The sequence below is a fragment of the Pipra filicauda genome, unplaced genomic scaffold (assembly GCF_003945595.2).
Source record: "Pipra filicauda isolate LSUMZ 115617 unplaced genomic scaffold, ASM394559v2 scaffold211_size2331000_pilon, whole genome shotgun sequence".
NCBI classification, from domain to species: Eukaryota; Metazoa; Chordata; class Aves; order Passeriformes; family Pipridae; genus Pipra; species Pipra filicauda.
Genome location: NW_024104323.1, coordinates 372820 through 391656, shown reverse-complemented (window position 1 = coordinate 391656; position 18837 = coordinate 372820). Strand labels below are relative to the sequence as shown.

The 18837-nt window shown below is 54.1% G+C and overlaps 2 protein-coding genes across 2 annotated transcripts; both read left to right on the top strand.

Moving 5' to 3' along the window:
• The first annotated feature begins 728 nt into the window (after nucleotides 1-728).
• Nucleotides 729-1800, top strand: BHLHA9 (basic helix-loop-helix family member a9). The gene has a single exon (XM_039381020.1). It carries the CDS (start codon nucleotides 729-731, stop codon nucleotides 1473-1475), a length of 747 nt encoding a protein of 248 aa, XP_039236954.1. The 3' UTR covers nucleotides 1476-1800.
• Nucleotides 1801-3724: 1924 nt separating this feature from the next.
• Nucleotides 3725-17416, top strand: TRARG1 (trafficking regulator of GLUT4 (SLC2A4) 1). The gene is made up of 3 exons (XM_027744257.2): nucleotides 3725-4204; nucleotides 11152-11284; nucleotides 11870-17416. Exons 1-3 carry the CDS (start codon nucleotides 3803-3805, stop codon nucleotides 11875-11877), a joined length of 543 nt encoding a protein of 180 aa, XP_027600058.1. The 5' UTR covers nucleotides 3725-3802; the 3' UTR covers nucleotides 11878-17416.
• Nucleotides 17417-18837: the final 1421 nt, after the last annotated feature.

Genomic DNA, 18837 nt, shown 5'->3' with positions numbered 1-18837 from the left:
CAAGCCCTGCACATTCCTGTACCGACCCCTGACTCCCTGGGGCTGCTCCTTCCCAGGCACCCACCTACCTCAGTGCCCACGGATGCTCCCGGCTCACTGGGGTGCAGCTGTGTGGAGCCTCCAGCCCCAGTCCTGGGGCAGGAGTAATTTTGCCTTCTCCTGCACTCAGCCACAAGACTTGCTCCTCTCTCAGCAATGTCATCATTCCGTGCCTCGGTTTCTCTTAGCTGGGAAGTAACAGAGATGCTGCAGCACCCATGAGCTGGGGGGAAAGAAGAGCCAGGGTGGTGATGCCCCATGGGGTTCTGCGTCACAGCACCATATAAAAAACAGGGATGACCTGGCCCAGGCTGAGCCACCAGCCCACCCAGCAGAGGAGAGAGCAGAGCAGCACAGGAGAACTCCTGCAGTGCCCAAATTCTTAGCAGAGACTAAAGCAACCACTGCATCTCACTGCAAGCTCTGGGCACCCCAGCACTGATGCCCCATGCTCCAGCCTGGTACCACATGCTCAGGAGCATCCCCAGAGGCAGGAACCAGGCAGGACTCGCCCTGTGACTCTCTGCAAAGCCACACCTGTGGCAGGTGAGGAGGGTCGGGGGAGCCACGTGATGAGCCCTGTAGTGGGGTTTTTTAGAGGCGGCTGTGTGTCCCTGGAGGAGTGTCTCCCACACCTCGCAGGAGGCAGGACCACAGCAGCACCTCTCCCGCTCCCCCTTGCTGCTGCCATGTCCAGAGTAGCCGTGGGGAAAGGCACAGAGCCAGAGCCAGACAGCTCAGAGGAGGAGCTGGAAGCGGGGGGCACACCCCAGGCATGCTGTGGGCAGAGTCTGTGGGTCCCCCAGGGCAGGGAAGCAGCCGCCTGCCTGGGGGACACCGAAGGGATGAAGGTGAGGAAGAGGAGCAGGCCGGTGCGCTCCAAGGCCAGGAGGATGGCTGCCAACGTCAGAGAGCGTAAGAGGATTCTGGACTACAACCAAGCTTTCAACGCCCTGCGCCTGGCCCTCAAGCATGACCTCGGTGGCAAAAGGCTTTCTAAAATCGCCACCCTCCGGCGAGCCATCAACAGGATCACGGCTCTGTCCCTGTCCCTGCACGGCGCCGGGTGCTGCTGGCCCTGCGCCCACTCCGAGTGCCACGGCCGGGCTGGGGTCCCCATGCAGGAGCCAGGGGTGAAGGGCAGCCGCCCCCAGCTCCCCTGGGAGCCCGGTTCTGCAGGCACACGCTGCCCTCCGTCTCCTCTCTGCGCTGAGTTCTCCCCTCAGAGGCAGCTCCATCACTACGAGAGCCCAAAGGAGGATCACTCCATGCCCAGCCCTGCCTGTTGCTCCAGTGGGAACCCCCACCCTGCGCTCCGGGGCACCCGCCAGCAGCGACACACGGGCAGCCTGCAGGACCCCCTGGCCGGGGCAATCCCCTGGCAGCTGGGCTACTGCCAGAGCTGGGGACACCAGCAGTGCCTCCCCATCCACTGACCTGCAGGGCCGGGGTGGCAAGATGGTGCCAGGAAGGTAATGGATCCATGGGACAAGTGGGGGGAGCGGGAAGGGAGTGTTGGATGAGAGAGAAGCACTGCAGGATGTGGAGCTTGGCTGCAATGCTGCTGAGAGCTGGGAACCCCCAACAAGCTGTACTGGACCCCAGCGCTGCCCAGGTCTCTACTCTGTGGGAAAACTGTGGAATGTAGGAAGTCCTCTGGAAGTGCCAGCTCTCTGTTTCTTGTGAGTTCTCACTGTTGCTGATTGCCACTGTTATTTATTCTCTCTCGCTTGCTCTGTGAGAAAATACGAATTACAAACCCAGCACCAGGGCACTGGCTCTTAATATGTGTGGGATGGACAGATGGGCCGTGGGGATCATGCTAAAGCCCCTGGCTGGCTGGTCACTCTGGCTCCCATCGGTGAAGGAGGGGAGCAGGAGCAGGGAAAGGTTAGTGCCCTGGGACTTTTGATGCTAAGCTCATTGGTACAGACGTTTGTGCCTGGCAGATTTGCGAGGCCGTGAGGGGAGACAGATGTCAGCTTTCATAAAACCCACCCATCCAATTGCAGTTTCCTCCTGATCACACTGAAGTGGCTCTGGTGGGACAGGCCGGTAGCACGTTCCTGGCCGGCCCCCACGGCAGGGAGGAAGGGGGAATTTTACTGGAAAGGTCCCTTTTGTCCCTTCCCTCTGGCTTAGAGAGCTTGGACCAGCTGGGAGGGCTCCCTTCCACCCGAGGCTCAGCAAACTGGAATTGCTACAGGAATCAGGCAGGGATTTACAGCCACACTTACCACAGCCAGCAGATTTTTGGATTGGACCAATTGCACTGTGTGATTCCCGCAGTGCTGAGCCCCACAGAGCTCCCCCAGCCCCACTGCTCCCACCCCGGTGCTCCCAGCATGGCTGCCAACATAAAAGGGCAATCTGAGCTCCTTCCCTGCCGAGGGGCACATGCTGGAACAACCATCTCAACCCTCTGCTGTTGTGTGCCAGGCCCTCCCCAGGGTCTCCTCCTCCTTCCTTAATCCCCAGTGGGACAAGGGAGCTGGGCTGGGAGCAGGGGAAAGCTGGCAACAGCCAGGAGAGAGAGCTCTTTGCTCAGCAAAGGAGCCTCTTTAAAGTGCTGATGATATGAGGCATCTTGGCTTCAGCCTCTGACAGGTGTTCCCTTTGCCAGAAGAAGGCCCGCAGCCCTGTCCACGGAAGGAATCCTGCTTCTCCCAGCAGTATCCCTGCTCTGGGTGCTCTCCCTGCTCTGGCTCTCCGTGGAGCAGCACACAGCCCTGCTCTGCCCTGTCAGCAGCCATCACCCGGGGGTTGAGAGCCCAGCAACACCAGCATTCAAGGAAGGTTTAAGTGACACCCTAACTCAGACAGGAACCCCTCCCTCCTCACAGATTTGCATCTCCATGTTTTTCCCCCACCAGCTTTGGTGACCAGCTGAAGTGAGAGATGGAAACAGCTGGTCACAGAGGCAGGAGCGAGGGGGATGCATAACCCCACAAGACCCCCCCAGAGCTGGGTCACCCCACTGCTCTCAGGTTCACATTTACAAAACATAAGTCTAATTCTACCTGGAGGCTGCAGGATGGAATAAGGCTCTGGGCAGGGCTGGGCAGCAGGTCCCGGCTGGCATCAGGCTCTTTGGGCACCTCTCAGGGAGGCAGAAGGTGCTGGGTGTGCCTCGTAGATGGCACTGACCCAGGGCAGCCCCAGCCCAGCTCTGCAGCGATGAGGGGCATTGTGAGGGTCTGCTCTGTGCCGCACGCCCCCCACCTGCCTGGGGAAGGGCTTTCAGCCAGGAGGGAGGCAGGGGCAGCAGGGCTGTGTGTACCCAGCACGGACCCACCCTCGGCATCCCCCGCGCCGTCGGGGCTGGCGGCGGCCCCGACCCCGCCGGCACAGGCGGAGCCCGGCCGGGGCTGGGCTCTCACGTACCGCTGCAGCGGAGCGGAGCCCGCGGGAGCCCCCGGGAAGAGCGGGGGGTCGGTGGGGCGGGACAGAGCTGGGGCTGGGCGGGTCGGAGGCGGCGGGGACACCCCTGCTCTCCCACCGCTCCGCTCCGCCCCGCCGCATCCCCGCCAGCATCCCGGGGGGGCCGCGGCGCCGCCCGCACCGGGACGGGCGGAGGCTGAGCGCGGCTCGGGGGTGAGGAGCGGGGGGCACGGGGACACCTCGGGGGCGGGCCGCGGCCCCGATCCTGCCCCGGGGGCCGAGCCGGGCTGGCCCCTCCTCCGGCTCGGCCTCCCGGGGGGCGGCGGGCCCCGAGCGCAGAGCGGCGGCGGCGGGGCGCTGCCGGAGCCCGCTCCGCCGGGCCATGGCCAGCACCGGCTCCGCGCCCGGGGGCGCGGGCGCGGGCTCGGGCTCGGGCTCGGGCACGGTGCTGCCCACCCGCTTCCAGGAGACCGAGAAGCTGCTGTCGGCGACGGAGGGCCGGGAGGAGAAGGGCCTCCGCGGCTCCAAATCCTTCACGGCAGCCTTGCCCGGCGAGACGGAGCGCAACGGGCACGGGCTCGGCTACAAGTCGGTGTCGGTCGGGCACCTGGAGGCGCCGCCGCTCTCGCCGTCCCGGCTGAGCCTGGGCAGAGCCTCTTCCACGGCCACCAGCACGGCGGCCCCGGAGCAGGGCCGCCCGCGGGACTACCTGGTGCTCGCCATCTTCTCCTGCTTCTGCCCCGTCTGGCCCCTCAACATCGTGGCCCTCGTCTTCTCCATCATGGTGAGTGCGGGACCCGCCGGGCTCACCGACCCGCCCGTTCCCCCCCCGGTTCTCCCGCCGCCCCCGACGGCCGCCCCGGAGCTGTCCGCGGTGCTGCACCGCCGGGACCGGGGCGCGGCGGGGCGGGAGGCGCCCGCACCGCTCCCGCAGCGCTCAGCCCGGGGCGCGGGGGCTCGGCCGGGCTGTGCCGCCGCTCGGCTCCCGCAGGGCGCTCCGGTGCGGGTCCGGGGAACGGAGGCGGGAGGAGGCGGGCGGGGAGCGGCGCCGAGCCCGGGGCAGCGCGCGGGGAGGCGGCGGGATGGATGTGGAAAGGGAGGCGGTGGGATGGAGATGGAGATGCGGGGAGGCAGCGGGACGTAGATGGAGATGGGTGGGGGATCCCAGGGCAGGGCTCCGGGAAGCCCGGTAGCTCCGGGAAGCCCGATCCCTGCCGCCAGGCAGCGGTCCAGAACGACTCGCCGGGCTTTCCCGGGAAGGAGCTGCGAGGCGAAGCAATGACAAGGGATCTCCCTCCGCCCCTCCTAGCCCAGCCCTGCAGCACTGGGGAGACCCTGGCTGGAGGCTGGTTCCTGTCCCTCAGGCACTTCAAAGGGTCAGGTGCACCTGCAGCTCTTTTAGTTGCCCCGGAGAAGCAATTTTCGCCATTAAACATCCCCCAAACCTCAGCAAATACACCAACAGCCGAGCAGGGCAGAATGAAGCCAGCCAGCCTCCCACCCATCTCGGGTACAGGTGGCTCAGTCAGCACAGCCCGACAGGCACGGCCACCCCCTTACCCATCAGACGCTGCTCTCTTGTACAGCCCCCCCAGCACCTTCTGTGCCTTTGATTTGCAACAAAGGCAAATCTTTTCTTTGAAAAATCATCTCAGCTACCTGCTTAGCACACAGAAATACACCGAGGGGCACCTGCAGCCAGCACTTCCCCAAAAACCAACAACAACTTGGAGGCAGACACTGGCAGTTGCCACAGAAAGCCCTCTAGAGAGACCCATTTCCATTTTGAGGAGGAATCATCGTTTCTGCCAGTGCCAGCTGTCATCTGCGTAGTACAGTTGTGTGGCAGAGCCTGTTTAGGCAGCATACAGGGAAGCCAGCCAGCCTTGTTTGGCTTTGCACTGCAACGAGAGGGAAAGCAGCTGGGTATTGCATATCCATGGTAATAAACAAGGTCTCTCACGGGGATTTTCCAACCACATTAGCCTTCATGCAAAATAGATTCTCACACTCTCCCTCGCAGGCCTTAGAGCCTCCAGGGCAGTGGGGATGTGCCTTGGGCCACACAAGCCCCACGGAGTAGAAGAGTAAGCAGTGAAAAAGGAGCAGGAGTTAGTTAATCCCGCCAGACAGTGAGGGACTGGGTGTAGTGACTGTGTCACACCCAAAGGCAGGCAAGGCCAACAAAGCAACAAGACTGGCTGCCCTCTGCTTCCAAGGCCCTTGGTCACATTGACCAGAGCTCATCCACAGCTGGGGAAGGGGAAGCCCAACCCCAAAGGCAGAGGTGCACTCAGATGAGCTTGTTCTCCAGGACAAGGTTTATAGCACACACAGTTCACTTAATTTATTACTGCCCTTTCTAGCCCTGGCCCTGCCTACACCATCACCCTCTCCACACACCCCCACCTGACAGCCAGGGAGCTCCACACGGCACCGCCGTAGCAGGATGAGGAGTGATCCTTTCTCTGTGCTGACCCTGGGGAAGCAGCAAACATCTGTCTGGGTCCTTCTGCCAGCAGGAACAGCTCTCAGGGCATTGGCTGATGTTTTACCTGCTTAAATTTAGGAATTTAGCTCCCAGTGACCCCCCAGGTTCCCACAGGCTTAGTTTTTCTCACAGAGTAAAACCCGTGAGTGCCTGATCATGCACAAATCTGAGCAGGAACCAGGTTTTTGTGATTCCTGTCACCTGGGGGAACAGGAGGACCCTTCCACAACGTGCTGACATTCCTTTAGCTCTGCAATTGTGCCTTTCTTTCCTAAGTCAATGCTTTTGCACATGAAAGCTTTTTTTCTGGGTAATAAGCATCCAGAGAGGAAAGCAAATGAATGCTTCTGAGTTTAGTGCCTCATAAATCATTTTCCAAAAGCTGCTCTCAGATCCCAGCAGGGCCTATAGCCAGAGGTAGAAAAAAAACCCCTGCTCTAGCCTCCAGCCTGTTCCTGCTAATGCTGGTCTTGTGGAAATGAGCTACCTGGAGGCTCCTCCACTGATCCTTGGATGCATTTTCTTGGCCAAGTGAGGATCTGGCTGCACTGCGGGGTTCAGGTCATTCCCCAAGCCAGAGAGTGGGACTGGTGGACACAAGGGCAGTGCAGCCCCATGGGACCCATCTCAGAGGAGTGAAGGGCAGATCTGGGTACCACACACACACACACACATACACACTGCATTTCTATTGTGAATCCCTTTCCCTTCCCACCAAAGTGCAGCCACATCAGGGGAAGGAGCAGAGAGGTCACAATATACAAAACTGAACAAATGAAGGGAAGTGAAAATATCCAGCCAGAAGAACCATATATTAACATCAAGGACAACCCTGCAAAGTACTTGGTGTCCAAAATAAGTAGTGTCATCCCCAAAAGATGTGGGAGAAGTTGGACTATCCTTACTCATTTTAAATGCCACAGTCATCTATCTGAGCCTGGAGCTGACTTATACCCCTCTCAGAATGTTTCCTTCAACAAAACACAAGTGTTGAGGATTAGTGATTTATTTTGAGTCATTGGTGGAAGGCAGTGAAGAGCACCCAAAGCCAGTTCATAAATTGGAAAAGATTGCAGGGAAGAGGACGTGATGATTTGTCTTCCCCATCCCTGGGACTAGCACAGAAAAGTAATTGCCTTCATTTGCAACAGGGCCACTTAGGGAAAAAACCCATTTTGAACAGTAACTGGAACAGACAGCAGTGGGAAACAGGTAAGATTAATAACTTCTGCAACAGCAGCCTTACCTGGCTCCACAGGTGCTGCAGTACAGCACCCACTTCCAAGGCCCTGGGCTCTAATAGGAATCCCTTGGCTCACACACAGTGACTCACTCCCCCGTCGCCCTCGAGCCTTTCTGAGATGTTCTGCCTCGGCAAGTCTCCATTAATAAACAAGATGTTAATGTTTTTATGTGGAAAGCAAAACACAGGATTAGTGATACTAGAGAGCTATAATCAAACTGTTCCACACCAACGAGTAATATATGTACAGTACCAAATGCTTGCTAAACACCCCATGCCAATGCTGATGTGTTTTTTTGTAATTGTTCAGGATAAACGAGCAATAAACACTTGCAGAAAGCTGTAGTGATAAATACATTGAATTCGTTAGCCTATATATTTTCCCTAGAAGACAGCTAAAACTGCATATTTCACTGCAGTCTAACCCACACCCTGCCAAAATATTACACTTGTTACAAAAACCAGAGCCTAAAGAGATAAATCCCCAGTGTTGGAGCTTTTGGCGAGCAGGGCAAAAGCCCTGTCGATCCCTGGGCTACTGCATCCTCCACATCTCTTGCCACCAACCCATGAGGCTTCATTTTGTCACCTCCTGTTCTGTAATGAAAATAGCTCTTGGCTGCATCCCATCGCTCTTAGAGCCAGTCTGGCAAACCTGCTGTTGGGACCAAGAGGAACGAGGTCCTGAGCTCTGCTGGTGTCACTGTTGATGCACAGGGTGGCACTGAGTGGAGCAGGACGTTTGCAGGGATGCAGTGGAAGCAGTGGCCCGCCTGTTTGAGGCTCTGCTGTGTTATTTACGTGGTGATACAAACTAAAATGAGTACATGGAAACCTCCAAAGCTGCATTTTTCCTATGGAGCAGCTGCCTGGGTTGGGCATGTTTTGATCATGGTGCTGCCAAGAGGCAGTGGCATTAAAGTAAGATTAATTGGAAATGGGAGAGTAACATCACATATTTGTTTGTTCAGACTCTCAATGATGTTTCATGGTTAGTGCTGGAGCACGACTAGGCCTCCTAACCCTTAATTAATTAATTAATTTTAAAAACATGTGGCAGGGGACCCTTTCCAGCACAGTTATTTCTGAGATACACATTTTTTGAAAGGCAAGTGGGATTGCTTTGATCCACTTCCACCTTTAACTTTTTTTAACTCGTACATTTATTTTCTTAACTCAGAGTTTCCCCAGTTTTAGCAGGCACACCCCAAAGGGAGGAGCTGGCAGATGGCACAGGGAGATGCTGGCCCTACAGCCTGCCCCAGATCCCCTTCTCCTGATCCCTGGCTCAGCCAAGGCAGCACAGTTGGAGATGGATGGGGCAGGGGAAGAAGCCTTTAAACCATGTTAAAATGTTAAATACTTAAAAGCACCTCTAAATAAAGAGTAACTGCTCAAGGCAGTTGAAGTATCTAAAAAACCCTGTTCCCAGTGAAGTCGAGGGGAGTTTTGCCCGACTCCTCCACTGGATTAAGGCTGCTGGGCTCCCTTCTCCCCCCGTCCTGCCTTGCTTCCCTTTCCCCTCACTCCAAACCTTCCCAACCACATATAAATATTACCAACGGTCCTCAAAACCCCTTTACCCAGTTTTCCTCCCTCCAAACCCCCTTCCCAATGGGCTTCACGGGAGGCAGGAGGGCACTGCACGAATTTGGGAAGGCTTTTCAGCCCAGAGAGCCGGGCTGGTCACAGCCCATCTGCCTCTTGTTCCACCGACGGAGGGGCTCCGGCCTGTCCACTGCACAGGCAGCAAATGCTGACGCACGGTGAGTAATTCCACCACAATATCCTCGCGTGGGACTGCACAGCTGCCCTTTGCTAAGTGCTGGGAGCTCCCTCAGCCAAGGGCAGGACGCCCAGCACACCCTTCCCGGCAGGATCAGGAGCGCTCCGGGCCCTTCTCTCAGCAGCAATGCTTCTCCCTCTCCAGGAATTCTTATTTCCAGTGGTTTTTTTTCACTCGGGAACCAAATGATTTGCCAATTAGAAGAGCAAGAAAGAAGATGGGCAATCACTTCCTCTGAGAGTTTATGATGCCTCTGTGTGTGATGTTTGTTGATGAGCTGTGCTTGGCCTTCAGGATGCTCTGTGTGGTTCTCTAGCCCAGCAGGTCAGCAGTGCTGCTGAGCCCAGGGCTGTGAGCTCAGAGGGCTCAGGCCACAGCATCACCCTTGCTGCCCTGTCAGGTACCAGGCAAGATTTTGCTCATCCAATCTTACATCTTTCCCCTTTGGGTGTGACCCCCAAATCCTGCTCAACCCACCCAGCCCCAGCAGCACTGCTGGACAGACCCAGGGGAAACTTCACTGACCCCCTAGAGATGCTCCCAGGGTCTGGATCTCAGCCAGGCTCATGGGTGGCCATCCCTGAGTGAGCAGTGAAAAGCAAACTTTCGAAGGGAACCTCCACATTTTCTATTCCATCCCCCTGAGTGGCCACTTAAAGACAAGGATCCATTTAGCCCACTGAAAGCCTGCCATAAAAATGCTGATGCCCACCAACATCATGGAATCAGAATCATTTAGGTTGGAAAAGCCCTCTAGGATCATCAAGTTCAACCATTAACTTAACACTTCCATGTTACCACTAAACCACGTCCCCAGCTGCCACATCTACACATTTTTTTGAACACTTCTAAGGATGGTGACTCTACCACTTCCCTGGGCAGCCTGACCACCCTTTCAGTGAAGACATTTTTCCTAATATCCAACCTAAAACTCCCCTGGTACAACTTGAGGCCGTTTCCTCTTGTCCTATCACTTGTTACCTGGGAGAAGAAACTGGCTCCCACCTGGCTCCACCCTCCTTTCAGGGAGCTGTAGAGAGTGAGAAGGTCCCCCCTGAGCCCCCCCAGCTCCCTCAGTTGCTCCTCATCAGACCTGTGCTCCAGATCCTTCCCCAGCTCCGTTACCTTTCTCTGGACATGTTCCAGCATCCATCAGCACCAGGCAAATCCTGTTCTAGCTCCAGCTTTTGGGGATCTCTGTTCATCCCTTAATGACTCCACACAAAATGATTTCCAGCCACCTACTCGTGCCTTCCCCCATCCCACTCCTTAGCCCTGCCACAGCCAGGGAAACCCTGCTTTGCCTTACTGTGCAGGGGAAAGCTCTCACTGAGCTGCCTGAGGAAATCAATAGAGCAGCAGGGGAATTCACAATGAAACCAGGACCAGAATAGAGAAGCTCTATGGACTATTCCTCCCCTCCCTACAGTGCACACAAGAGCAGGAATTCACTGTAGGAGGACTGCATTTAAAAAGAGAGATGGAGAACACAACCCGTCTGTGTTGAAGCAGAAATTCAGGGTGATGCAGAGGCACCGAAGCACATCCCATCATGAGGGGAAAGCCAGTGGTTACCACTTGTTTTATCAAAGCCTGTTCCTCTCACACACACATCCAGCTCCAAAGGCACAGAGGCCTCACACTGCTTTGGAAATGTCACTGCTTTTTGGTCCAGTTTGTCAGTGCTGGTTAAACTCACAATATACATTGCTGCTCAATACATATGATTGCAGAAGAAGAGGGAAGCAGGATGCTTGTCTGTACAAAAGCTGCAGAGGGTTGGTGGTACCCCATGGAGATGCAATTCCCCTGCACAGTCCCATAGAATTGAGCTGCTTCAGGGACTGCAGTCAAAAGTTTCAGGGTTTTCCATGAAAGACTCAGAGAGGGGCTGGTGCTGGCTGGGGCTCTGCTGTGCCTGCTGTCCCATGCCAGGGTTATTTCTTAGTCACTCCAGCAAAAAACACGCTTGAGTCAGTCCAGCTCCTACCCAGGGAAGCAGAGCAGCTTCCCAAATGGATTGTCCAGGCATATCAGTTTAGCAGGACCATGGGCTGCCAAAGCCATGGGCTCACCGAGGGGATTTGTGTGTCATCCTGTGAGAGCTTGGGGTGGCAGGTCCAGCCCCCGGGGACACAGAGCTCAGTGTGGGGAGGTACAGCCAGGGAGCCACTCTGCCATTCTCAGGAGCCTCTCTCTGTGTCCCCCCAGTCGAGGAACAGTGGGCAGCAAGGGGACACGGACGGAGCCCGGCGGCTCGGACGCATGGCCAGGCTGCTCAGCATCGTCTCCATCGTCCTGGGGACCATCATCATCGTGCTCTACATTTCACTCAGCGTCAGAGGTAACACTTCCTTCTCTTTTCCACAGCCCAGCTAGAGCAGGAACCTCACCTGGCTCCAACCTAGTGGACAGGACACACCTGCCCACCATCCACCACCCTCGGGTAGATGGAGCTCCATTCCCATCCTAACTGAACGGGGAGAGCACTAAACCCCTGCAGTCCAGGCTGGTTTGGCCATCACCAGCTGCACACACACATGCAGAACAGCTCAGAGAATGGGCTCCTGGTAGTAACCACACACACTGTCCAAATGACCAGCACAGAAAGCCCTCCCTGTGCTGTCCATAGTGCTGTGGTGACCACACAAGATCCCCCTGGTGAAAGGTTTTGCCCTGGCAAAAGCTGTGGTGGGTTTAGAAGAGTGGAGTGGGGTATAAAAACAGAAGGGTTTCAGGTCACAAATCAACTTTCCAGAAACACAATCCCAAAATGTTTGGGGAACATCCCAAACACAAACCCACCTGCCAAACCAGCATGACCAGCACAGCTCATGCAAGCAGGGGCCTCAGAAACACCCAAAGCCCAAACCAGGAGCGTAAGGGAAACATCTGTGACCACTGCCCTAATACTCTCTTTCTCTTCCAGTTTCCTAGAAGACGTTTCAGCATGCAAATACCTTGAAGAGGAGGAAGACAACTTTCCTTTTGGGGTTTTTACTTTCAGCCTTGCAACAAAAAAAAAAATTGTCACAGTGTAGGTGGGCAGCCCTAGACAGCCTGCTCTGGAGCGCCGTCGGAAGGAACGCATGCTTCTATTCACTCTTGGAAATGAGTCTGTACAGGTGATGGGATAAAAAACACCGGGAGAAGGAATGGGAAAGGCCATCGGACACCAAGCGGAGAGGAGAAGGGGGAAATCCACTACCTCATTCCCCTCCAGCAAAACTCACGGAGTGGGGAGACAACTAAAGTACAAGAGGAGGAGAGAGTTTCAAGAACGAAGCTTGTTTTAAAAGAAAAATCTAAAGGCGAGAACGGGACATTTTGAGGAATCCTCCTAAGGATTTTGGCACAAGTCACTGGACTTTTGGGGGGTTGTTGGTTTTTAAATCGTCAAATTCTCAGTCTCTACAAAACAAAACAAAGCTCAAACTGCCATCAGGAGCTGAGAGCTGTTCCACGGAGGAGGAGGAGGGAGGGCAGAGCTGCAGCAGGACCACGGCTCTGCTCCGCACAGAACGCAGCCGCAAAAGCTGGAGGATGTGGTGGGTGCTTTTGTATTTTTGATGAAAAAAAAAAAAAAAGAGACAATGACCATTTGCATGCCTTTGGGAATGTTCTCCATGTCTGTTCCTACGAGCTCTTTTATCACTTAGGGCAGATCTCAGAGCTGGCAGAGCAGGATGTTGCTGCATGAGAACCCCAGGCTCCTCCTCACCCCGACCCCATGGTGGGCTTTTTAATGGAAGGAAAGATAACATGTTCCCTGTGAATCCACACATTTCCCTCTGTGCACCCAAAGGGAGGTGCTCATGGCACCCAGACAAGAGCCTGGTTAACCTGTAGCAGCAGCACCAAGGCACAGAGAGCACATTCCATCCACTTACACCTTGATGTCACATCATGACGCCCATGCGGAAGCTTCAGCGTGATCCAGCCCCTGCCACTGCCACTGCTCATCTCCCTGACCCTTTGGGGCTTCAGCTTAGGGCCTTCCAGGGGATTTTCAGGGGCATGGAGGAGTTTTAGATCTCTGCTCTTCTCCCTGCACCCCTCACATGCTCTTCTGCATGTCCAGAAATCTCCGGTGTCCCCGGAGCTGTCCGGGGTCAGTTCCACAAGTTGTATTATTTTGTAATGTTTTGTATTTAACAAGAACATAGACTTTGCTCCTCCCATTCTGCCTATAGGTACCACAGGCCCCACCATGTCTTCCACACCACACAGCTCCCCTGGCCATTTCCCGTGGGATACAATCACGACACCCCCTGAAGCCTCCTTCCAGCCCCATCCCTCCTCCTTCCTGCTCACCCCATCCTTGCTGTGGGTTGTTCCTGGGGTTGACCCTCTACCCATCCACCCAGACTATGCAAAGTTTCATTGCCTGTTGTTTTAGTCAGGCTTTGTAGATGACTTCTGGCCATGTCCACTGGCTCCCTATTACCTGAGTCTCTTTTATCCAAACTTTGCTGACACGAATACACGACCAAGAGCTGCACTCCCTGGCCTTTCTGCCAACCTGGGACCCAGAAATATGGACTGACTGAGAAATGTGGTCCTTCAGGGTACTTCTGCTCCCTAACATCCTGAAAAACACCCCAAACCTTCGACCAAATTTAATGCTTCCAAGGGTTTGTCTACATGGAGAATCCACTACACACCATAGGAAACTTCACAACATGGCAACTGCTTGGCACTGACTTCTTCTCTGGGCTGTGAATGAGCACAGGGGGTTAGCACAGGGTAGGGGTGACCTGTAAATCCACACTGTAGTTACTCTGTAGTAACTAACGTGCAAAGCCACAGGCATGGCTGTGAAAATTCTCTTGTCCCCTGTTTGCTTGCTCCTCTTTAAAGTGTTTTCTTTCGCTAGACATTATTTGAATCCAGGGGGTGAGAAAGCCAAATCCCCCAGACATGCTGTTAACAATTTTCTCTACACTAAAAGGGATTCCAGGGACTCACAGCAATAGCACTTCACTACAGCACTTTCTCGGGCTCCATTCCCATCCACCCCTTTGCCAGCACTTTATTACAAGCAACTGGCTGCTAAAATGGACCAAATTCGCAATTTTTCTTTTCCAATTTATCTCTTGTGAGTTCAGCAAACAGGAGACCACTGAGGGCTGCTGGGTGGGAGCTCCCACCTGCATCCTCTGTCCAGGTGCCCCTTGGCACCAGACCTGTTCCTCCCAAGTTTTTCAGAAACCCTCCCTTGGACATTCCAACTTTAATCTCACAGCTGTTGAAATCCCGCCGAATCCCCCACACGTTTCCTTCTTTGACTCTTGAACCCAAAAGCTGCTTGCTGGCAAACAGGTGTCATTCTTTTGGGGCTACACAAAGGCAGTGCTGCCTTGTCCATGCATCTTCTCCCTTTACCTGCTGAGCTGCTGGAATTCAGCTGATGGGAAGAGCTGGGCAAGCTCCTCCTCAGGCAGGAAGGGCCGACGGTCAGGGAAAAGTGAGTTATAGGACTTGAGAGCACCAAGTGTTTATTAAGTAAGAATTTAAATGCTCTTTTATCATTATATAAAGCCTTTCATCTAAAGTGCTTTCCCTCACCCAAAGGATTAATCCCTGCCACCCCCCACGAGGTGGGTTCACATTACCCTGCTCTAATTGCCCGGATGGCAAATGCTCAGTCACAGGCACTGAACAGCTCCAGAAACAACCACCCTTTTCCTTCTCCTCCTTAATAGAACCGTGCATGAACACGGATTTGCTTTGAACCTGATTTTTCCAAAGGGATCTAGACAAACTAAACCCCACTACAGTTCAAAATGGACTGGGATACCTGCAGTCATAGGAAGGAGGAGGGGGCTCTGTGAAGTAGCTGCAGTGGTCCTTGACAGGGGAAGTCCCAAGCCAGGGGAGCACAGAGCAGTGGAGGTACCAGGATTCCCCTCAATGCAGGAGAAGGCAGAAACATTCCCCCAAAACCCCATGGTGATGATTTGTTGCATGCACCCAGACAGGGTTTGTTCCTCCTGTCTCACCAGACAGCTGAGGGAATGCTTCTCACCTCACTATTAAGTATAAAAAAAAAAAAAGAAAAACTAAAACACTTAAATCCCTTTCATTCTAAAATCTTCTTTCTGATTCGATACAACTGTACTGCACACTCTTGAACATAGCTTTTTTTCTTATCCTGCATTTAAATCCAGAGAAAAGCCTCTACAGTTATCCCTGACAAAATATTTCCTCTGCTTGTAACCTGGCTTTCCAGTGCTGGAGAAATAAACCCTCCAGGGATATCTGGAAAGTCCCTTCTCTCCGCCAGCTTCTCCACACCTTTTCCAGCCTATTTTGCAAAGGTTTTGCCACTTTGCTCTTCTCCACATCACACACGGTTTTATCCCAGCTCAGCTGCCTCTTTGGCTCTTTTGGGGAATTATCTTATATTCATGAAGGAAGAAGTTGCAGAGCCCCCAGCCCTTGGCACACACCTCACCTGTGCTGTCCTACAAAGAGGTAGATGAAGGCAGAACTCTGAGGCCACCAGCAGGCACAGTCACTCCTTTGGTCTCTATCCAGGGAACAACAGCATTCCTCGTGATTATTTGCTGCTTTAGTGCTCATCTTAATGCAAGCATCTCTTTTTCCATATCCAGGCACAGCCACTTCTCTCCTTAACTTGGCTTTTAGCACAGGAGGGCAATCACAAAAACTATGTCACAAGACCTTCCCTCTCCATCCCCACAAACAAACCCTGTTACTTATCCCCCCAGCTCTTTGCCACCTGCTGCAGCCTCCTCTAAGCACACACGTCAGAGTGGAGTTTTCTGTGTTTGCAACTCTGACAGTCACGAAATCCTCAGGACCTGCCCAACTTGCACCCCCTGGTGAAGGAGAGGTAAGAGATCCGAGCAGTGTGGTGCCAATCCAGCCTTACCTGACAGCAAAGCTGAGCTGGTGGGAGGAGAGCTCGCTGAAGGGCTGGAGAAGGTGGGAAACGTCTCTAAATGTAAGCTGAAGTAGGAGTTACAATCGACAAGTGTGAGGTCCTGGTGGGATATAAATACACAGTTTGCACTGCTTGGGAAAGAGCCTCCGAGCAGAACACGTGGCTGTGGCACCTCTCTGGCACTGGTGGCCCTGGGCTCCTTTCCCGGGGTTTGGGGCAGAGCTGGGCTCTGTGGGGAGGCACAGAAGGGCCCTTGCTGGGTGCAGCAAGGCTGGATCAAAGCCTTAAGCTGAACCAGCAGTTTGCTGCTGCTGAGCAGATGAACCTGCTTGGCTTCACAGCAGCTCCTCGTAGGACGCAACAGCCGAGGGTCAGGAAAGGTCTGGCACAAGTCAGTGGGTCACAGCAACACGCTGGCTGGTGCCTGCAGAGGAGACCAAAGGGATCTGAGCAGCAAGGGAGGAAAGAAAGCAACAAAGGAGTTCAAAGTTTGCTGTGCTCATGATGGGTTTGCTTTTTCCGGTCGGTATTTCACCCTGTTCCAGTTTACCCTTCTCCCCCCATCTCTGCTGGTTCACTGTGCTTTCCCCTCAGCATTTCTACCCCTGGAGCAATGTGTGAGTCCCCCAGGCTCTTTCCTCCCATCCTCTGCCTCTCTTTTAACCAGGACAGGTCTTGCTGGCAATGACATGTCATGGCTGGGCTCCTCTGGAAGGGGTTAGCGAGGACAGGGAACCTCTGACCTGGGCTCCCTGCAGAGCCCAGCATGTAGTACCTGACCTTCCCAACTCACTCTTCTCCATGTAGACAAGGGGAGCAGATCCTGCCTTTTATAGAAAATTAAAACCCCATTTCTGTTCATTCTGAGCCCAGGAATAGGCTGCAGAAATGCACCCACTAGGCTGCCCCCATGACTTCTTCTTTTTCCTCCCCCCCACCAATACCCTCGCCCTGTCGCTTTGTTACTTATCACAGAACCACAGCCAGGGTTGCACTGTCAAGCTCAAATAATTCAGATTTAAGATTGTTTTTCATCCTTTAATTTTGGCAAAACCAGTTAGGTTTGGACTGAAAAAACTCCCCTGCTTGGGCACAAGCCAAGGGGGTGGGGGGGGGAAAGCAGCCTTTTCAAAGTGGGAATATTTGTAAAGCATTTGCTGACACCAGTAGATAGCGAAATTCAAACCTATAAATACCCATCCAGGATAAGAAACATCAGAAAGGGAACGTGTGCAGGATTCAACAAGGCAACCCTGATCCCACCTGGGAGCAGGGGCCCTTGTTAGATGGTGCCAGGACATGATCCTTGGTGTGGAAGTGCAGGGTCCATCCCCCCACTGCCACAGCCACCGTCCATGCACCGGCTCCTCCTGTTCCAAATCCAAAAGGGAAGAGCCACCATCCACACACAGCATGAACACACCAGGAACTGCAGCTGGGTGCTTCTCTTTGCTGATAAATGTTTCTTTTTCTGCAGGATGGTATGGTATATCTTATATACTTTCTTTGTATTTCTTGGCATGAGAAAAAAAAAATTAAAATGTAACATGCATGGTCAAAGCTGAACTGGTTTCTTCTGTCTAAATGAGAAAAAAAAATTATCCAAACTACTCATTTAACTGTTGCTTCACACTCCAAGAGCAACCAGTTGGTATTTTGGGTGCAGTGGGGTGCAAATAATATATACAGGCAAAGAGCAGAAGAAAACAGCACAAGTCAGAGCAGAGAGAGGTGCAGAGAGATCAGCCTCGTGCTGCAGAGACAGGTAGCACCTCGGGAAGCACAGCTACTGTGGGAGGTCTCTGCCAGCCAGGGCACAGGGAAGGAAATCAACCCTCCTTCCTTGCAGGGCACAAGGATGGGATGGGGAACAGTCCCTGGAACTGCTTCTCACCACAGCCCTGCCACTGCAGGTCAACAGCCTGGTGCACAGCCAAGAACAAATTCCTAATCTGCTGGAAAACCAAAATTATTGAGCAAAAGCCTAGATTTCAGGGTTGCACAGCAATATTTGGTCTCCTCTCACAGAGTCTAAATGCAAGCAGCTCCCAGGAATCAGGCCCTTGCAAAGTGTCATAAGCCAAGGCTTGAAATTCAGCCATTACCAAAAACACTGGCTGTGGTCTTTTCCCAGGAGGAGTTTCTCCAACCAGACTGGAAGGCTGTTGACTGTGTATCACACCCACCCGGGGTCACTACCAGAGTTTATTTGTGTGTAACAGCACACTGGTCAGTCAAGGCTACTGGTCCTTATTGAAGCTGAGGGACACAACCCCTTCATTCAGCTGAACCCCATCACTCTCCTCTCGCTGTGCATCTCTGGCATCCTCCGGGAACAAATGGCAACACAGCTCCCAACTCAGCCCAGCCTGGAGAGAAGACCTGCCAAGTCTGCAATGAATTAGTTGTAGCACACAGCTCTCTGCAGCAAACACTCAAGCTGTCCAGACTTCAGCACGGGGCAGGACTTACCAGAGGTAACACAGTCTCACAGCTTCCTGAGGACAATTCCTTCGCTCTCCCAGCAAAGCAGGACACACGTGGGGAGGAGGTGCCACCAGCAGCAGCAGGGATCAAAAGTGAAGCTTTGTGGGCCCTGGCATCAGGCACAGCACTTCCACTTTCATCCCTGTCCGTGATGGAGAAAGATGGATGAAAATCCTCTGTGAGGTTGGCAAGCACAGAGTGATTCAGCAACAAAGGGATTTAATGGCCCTGCCTGGAGCACATCCTGCCCATGGAGCAAATCCTGCCCATGGAATTCCCTCCAAGGCGGGGGCAGGTCACTTCCCACTGAACCAGCCAGAGGCATGGAGGAGCACTGAGCCACCAACACCCAGGCGGGCCCTGACAGAGCCCACCAAATAAGTCATCAGCAAACACTGCAGGGGAACAGACCCAGCTGTGGGATTTGCTGTGCCCACGTTTTGGAAGTGGTTACAGCCGTGTTGGTGAGGCAGAGAGTGAACAGACCCACCTCTGTGGTC